The 6,204-nt window shown below is 49.4% G+C and overlaps 1 protein-coding gene across 1 annotated transcript; it reads right to left on the bottom strand.

Moving 5' to 3' along the window:
- Window positions 1-3,981: 3,981 nt before the first annotated feature.
- LOC117855163 (uncharacterized) lies at window positions 3,982-5,096 on the bottom strand. Its single transcript, XM_034737454.2, has one exon. The coding sequence runs from the start codon at window positions 4,877-4,879 to the stop codon at window positions 4,385-4,387; it is 495 nt and encodes a 164-aa protein (XP_034593345.1). The 5' UTR covers window positions 4,880-5,096; the 3' UTR covers window positions 3,982-4,384.
- Window positions 5,097-6,204: the final 1,108 nt, after the last annotated feature.

A 6,204-nucleotide genomic window follows, 5' to 3' on the forward strand; every position in this document is an offset into this window, starting at 1 on the left:
GAGGAGGATTGGTTTAATTCTACGGCAGCTGAAGTAAGGTGGAGAGGCAACTTTACTGGCACTTGACAGGTTCGAAACAAATGCATATGTATAATTCAGTGCAACTACCTATGTGTAAGGTGTGTTTGCTGATGCCCCTCCGATTGTGCATGCACAGGTTCAATCAAGTATGAGTAGTGCAGAGGAACAAAACAGTGACACCGGCAGTGACAGCAGCTCCGTGTTCGATCTAAAGTGTTTAGCAGGAGCTGCAGTCGCATATGCGGAGGTGAACAGGAGGCAGCATCCTGTGCGGAACCTGCCAGTTGACCTGCCACGCATGACGGGACGACAATGGGTTCAGCTCAATATGCGGGACAGGCGGCGGTGCTTCGATAATTTCCGTATGTATCCCGATGCATTCCTTTAGTTGCATGACATGTTGGTTACCAATCATGGATTGAAAACATCGCAAGGGGTAGAATCTGTTGAGACTTTAGGTATGTTCGTGTGGGCGTGTGCGACACAACAGGCTTGTCGTCAAATTAGAGAAAGATTTGACCGGAGTTTGGACACAGTTAGTAGGAAGATGGCGCATGTGGCAAATGTAATGTTTTCATTTGCCCCGACAATAATCGGTCCAAAGGATCCTGCTTACTCTAAGGTGAATCATAAGCTGAACCAATATGCACCGTTCTTTGATGGGTGCATAGGTGCTCTAGACGGTACAGACGTTCCCGTACTGGTCGGGCATGAGTCCCGTTTGGATTTTATTAATAGAAAAGGGTGGACGGGCTTCAATGTATTAGCTATAGTCGATATGGACATGCGATTCACGTATGTAGGAGCAGGGAGGGTAGGATCCTGTCATGACATGGCGGTGTTGCGGGACTGTATGGCGGCACCAAACTACCCTCATCCACCTGCAGGTATGGTACTTGACTAATTACGCACATGACGCTGCAATTGCAAAATGTGGTGTACTAATGTTGAATATTGTTGATTATCTGTAGGACGATATTATTTGGTCGACTCGGGCTACGCAGTTCGAGAAGGCTATCTGGGGCCGTATTGAAATACCAGGTACCATTTGGAGGAGTTTAGCAGAAGATCGGCAGACACTTTGGAGGAGAAATTCAACTTCCACCATTCCAGTCTTCGCAATGTGGTCGAACGCGCATTTGGCGTGGTGAAATCCAGGTGGCACATTCTGTGGGAAGTTCCACTATATTCTCGAAAGCGGCAAACGAAGCTCATTATTGCTTGCTTCGCACTCCATAATTATTTGCTGGACCTTACCGATGCAAGTACTACAGGTTCGAACATGGCGCGAGCTCCGGACTATGGGGTGTCCAAATGAGTTGTAGCAAATGCTACTCCTGATATAGCCAGTGTACGAGATTGGATTGCGGCGGGAATCTCTTTGATGTAAATGATGGGTGTATACTATGTATGTTAATGTTGTAATTTGTATGTAAGCAATTGTAGTAGTTGTTGTGTACGTTCGTACCCTCCATTGTGTTGGTTAAGTTTGCGCGACAAAATTTGAATGTTGTACATCCTTTTACCGTTACAAATTTAAATTTGAAACGTAGCAGCGCATCCGTAGAGAAAATAGGCCGAAAATTCCTAAGCAGCAGCTAGCACCGCTGGCCAGCTGCTTCTCCTGCCGCTGCTCAGCTGAAGCCACAAGCAGCAGCTAGCAGCTGCGCTGCAGTCGCTGGCAGCAGCCAGCGACGGCAGCCAGAACTAGCACTGCCGAACGGCAATTCTCTGTTGTCTGGTCCATTGTTGAAGCACCAGCGGCACAAGCTCCAGTGTCACGGCCTCACGGGCTCAGCATTCATCATGATTCCTGAAGAACCATTGTAAGGGAACGTTGTGCTCTTGCTAGGACTTCACCAGCAATGGATGTTTGGATCCTTGCCTAAAGTTTAGCCCGGTCACATCAGATGTTTGAGGCTAATTAGGAGTATTAAACATAGATTAATGATAAAAAAAACTGCATAAATGAGGGTTAATTCACGATATGAATCTATTAAACCTAATTAAATATGATTAGCATATGTACTGTAGCATCACATCACATGTGCTAATCATGGACTAATTAGGCTTAATGAATTCATCTCGCGAATTAGCCCCTATTTATGCAATTATTTTTGTCATTAGCATATGTCTATTAGCATCCAAACATCCGATGTGACCCGAACTAAATTTTAACCCAATGATTCAAACACCCGCTTAGTAATAGCGTCATGGCAGAGTGCTCTGAGCCAAAAACTCGGCTGCTGCCACCAAAAAGTACAGGATGATGGTGTTCTTTGCCAAGTGTCGGCAACTGTCTAGACTTCCAGCACGACTTAAGGCTCGTTTGGCAGGGCTGCAGTTGTGGCATTTTCGATGAAGCGGCTTTTTTCCGGACTTATCTGGTTAGAAAAATGTTTAGTAAAACGACTTCTTCCGCCCTTATCCTTTTTATTTTTCTTATTCGTTTTTCTATATTCTTCTCTTTTTTCTCATCTCTTTATTTCCCCTTCCCTCTTCATTTCTTTTTTTATTTCTCCATTTCTTTTCTCCTCCTGTTCTTCCCTCCTATCCTCCCTTACCCTCTCTTTCTTATCCATTCACCCATCACCTTCCTGCCTGCCAGCCCTGACGCTGTCCTCCACCTCTTGCCAGCGTCGCCACCATCCTTCGCCCTCACGCGCCGGTCCCACCGCCATCCTTCGACCTCCAGCACCTGCGACGTCGCCGCCTTCTAGCCCCCCGCGTTCACGCCACCGCCGCCATTTGGCCTCCCGCGGCCGCGTCGTCACCACCTTTTGGCCCACCACACCGTTGCCGCTCCAGCCCTCCGTCCGCACCGCTGCCACCATCTAGCCTCCCGCAACCGCGCCATCACCACCTTTTAGTCTACCGCACCCTCACCACTCCAGCCCCACGTCTGCGCTGACGCCGCCGTCCGGCCTCCCCATGCCCGCACCGACGGCATCCTCCGATCTCCTCGCACAAAATGGGGACAGAAGGCCCCCCGCGTTCACGCCACCGCCGCCATTTGGCCTCCCGCGGCCGCGTCGTCACCGCCTTTTGGCCCACCACACCCTTGCCGCTCCAGCCCTCTGTCCGCACCGCTGCCACCATCTAGCCTCCCGCAACCGCGCCATCACCGCCTTTTAGTCTACCGCACCCTCACCACTCCAGCCCCACGTCTGCGCTGACGCCGCCGTCCGGCCTCCCCATGCCCGCACCGACGGTATCCTCCGATCTCCTCGCACAAAATGGGGACTTTGGCGATGGCAGTAGGAGCAAGCTAGGACTTTGGCCCCCACGGAGGAGATGAAGCCGCAGAGAGCAGGTATTTTGGGCTTCTCCTCCCTCTCCTAGCTCCTCTCAGCAGGGATCGTGGGGCTTCTCCCACGAAGCCGTTTCGTGAGCCTCGTTTGGCAGAGCTTCATGAGAAGCAGATGGAGAAGCCGCTCAAGAAGCCCTACCAAAGGGGGCCTTAAAAAACAAAGCATAACTCTTTGGCTTTGGATACTACTACTTTGTAGACTATATGGTTCGTCAGCAATAGGAACTCCACTAAACATTTTGGCTAGCAATGATAGGTGATAACTGATAACAGAAAATACTACATCTGATCATAAGTTCAGTCAGCACCACCCAATAGGATCGCATGAGTATTCATTTTCCTTTCTTACAATCATCACTATGTGGCTCGAGTAACAAAACCCATAAATCCACTGAGAAGCTAATCAAGGGATTAATATAATTCTTCCTCCTGATCGTCTATTGACAAAGATGACTAATTGCTCTATGGAAATGCATTGCATTACAACCACAAATTGCACCTAGTAATACCATTCAACATAAAGAGGTCCAATTTCAGCAACAAACCTTTGCAGAGTTATTAACCATGTGGTTCATGAACAAGTTGCAAATGAATAGCAATTATGGCTCATAATAGTATTGGAGGTGAGAATTGCTAAGAAAATAGTCATCTAGCTTATCAACTAAATTACCATTTGATTGCTGAGAATTTCTATACGCATCATTTCAGGCAGTAGTAGCCCAAATTAGACTTACAAGAAACTAATATACACAAGCGGCCGATTGCATCAAGCTGCATCCTAACATGATTTGCATCAAGCAATCAATCTTGAGTCCAATACAAAAGGAGAAAAATAGTATAAAGAAGTTCTTATTTATTTGTTCTTCCATTTCAATTCGACGAATTCTGTTGCCGTTCCAGGCATCATCGCTGGAAGCGCGCACCAAGGAACAGGAGAGAGAGGTCCCAACCCACTAAAATCACAGGCGCAGACAGACATATATACAGAAGCCGAAGCCGATTTCAGGTAGACGGGCGGGCGGGAGGAGGGAGCAAACCAAACCCCACGGACGATCAGCAGACGGTGGGGACGAATCGCAGGGCGGCGACGCGCGCTGCAAGGAGGCCCGCAAGCCTGCGGACGGCGAACTGGGTGCAGTTGGAGAGCGCGATGAGGCACATGAGCTCATAGACGACCCCGAGCGCAGCCTCTGCCGCGGACCTCCGGGGGGCGGGCACGTCGGGCTCCCAGTCGCCGGGGCCCCCCGATCCGGACCCGAACCCGCTGATCCAGCTCCACCGCCCTCCGCCGCCTGATCCCCCGAAGCCGGAGCCGCCGTCGTCACCGGAGAAGTAGTCGCCGCCGGCGTCGGCGGGGGGCTTGGAGCGGCCTGTGCGGGGGCGGGTGCGCGCGCGACGGCGGACCGTGGTGGTGGCCGAGGAGGTCGGCGGGCGGCGGCGGACGGTGGTGGAGGAGGAGGTGGCGGCGGGGTGGGGCGAGGAGGATGCGAGCGGGCGGAGGAGCAGCGGTTTGAAGGCGGCAGCCGCGGCGGAGGCGGAGATCTCCATGGGGGCTGCGGCGCGCTAGAGGGTCTCCTCGTGCGGGGTCGGGAGAGACGTGGGCTCGTGCGCGCGGCAGCGGGGTTGCGGTCGCGTGTCGTGGAAGTGGAGGAGAAGGGCGCCACGCGTGGGATCCGTCGATGTGTGTGTGGCCGTGTGGGCCGGAGCGCACGGAGGGTGCGTGTTTGGATTCTCTCCTGTATTGTTCCTGGGTTGGGAGTGGGAATTGAACTCTAGGAGCTAATGGATTGGGATCTTCGCCTTGGTTGCGCTAGCCCAACGGTCAACGTCCTCTGGTCCAGGACGGGGAGATTCAGCAACCGTGCTTGTCTCTTGTCGCTTCACCGGTGGTGGCCGCCGAATCATTGTGCGCCCAGACGATAGAGCAAGGCTCGGGAGATTATCTTTTATTATGCTCCAAGAGTGTTTGATACGAAGTAATAAACTTTAGCAGGTCACATCGGATGTTCGGATGCTAATTAGAAAGACTAAACATGAGCTAATTATAAAACTAATTACACAGATAGAGTCTAATTCGTGAGATCTATGGTTACTGTAGTACCACATTGTCAATCATGGACTAATTGATAATGTGGTACTACAGTAACTATAGATTTGTCTCGCGAATTAGACTCCATCTGTACAATTAGTTTTATAATTAAACTATATTTAATACTCATAATTAGTATTCAAATATCTAATGTGACAGGTGCTAAAGTTTAGCAGGGTATCAAACAGGGAGTAAGGACTCGGTTTCGTAATCTGTTTCGGTTTGGGGACGCGGCAGCTCTGCAATCGGAAATAAACTAAACAGAGGCGGACACAGAGATCAACAAATGACCCTCTCAATAAAACAAATGGCGACGGTGCAAAATCATGAATGAGGGAGCACGGGATCCTTAGCTAATCCATGTCACATCGAATCTTCAGAGGCTAATTAGGAGTACCAAAACATAAGTTAATTATAAAACTAATTACATAAATGTAGGCTAATTCGCGAGATGAATCTATTAAGCCTAATTAATCCATCATTAGCAAATGGTTACTGTAGCACCGTATTATCAAATCGTGGACTAATTAAGCTTACTAGATTCATCTCGCGAATTAGTCTCCATCTGTGCAATTGGATTTCTAATTAGGTTATGTTTAATACTTCTAATTAGTATTTAAATATTTGATGTGACAGGGATTAAACTTTATTCATGCAAACCAAACGGGGCCTTAATTTGTTCAACCTCTCACGGTACCATCGTGGCGGTGGTGCAATCGGATAGAAATGAACTATGACCGCTCTATTTTTGAGACAGAAATGATGAGAAATTGAAATGATATTT

The sequence above is a fragment of the Setaria viridis genome, chromosome 5 (assembly GCF_005286985.2).
Source record: "Setaria viridis chromosome 5, Setaria_viridis_v4.0, whole genome shotgun sequence".
Classification (NCBI taxonomy): Eukaryota; Viridiplantae; Streptophyta; class Magnoliopsida; order Poales; family Poaceae; genus Setaria; species Setaria viridis.

Bases quoted from the DNA above. Each gene is read 5' to 3' on its own strand.
- LOC117855163 (XM_034737454.2), bottom strand. From the start codon at position 4,879: ATGGAGATCTCCGCCTCCGCCGCGGCTGCCGCCTTCAAACCGCTGCTC.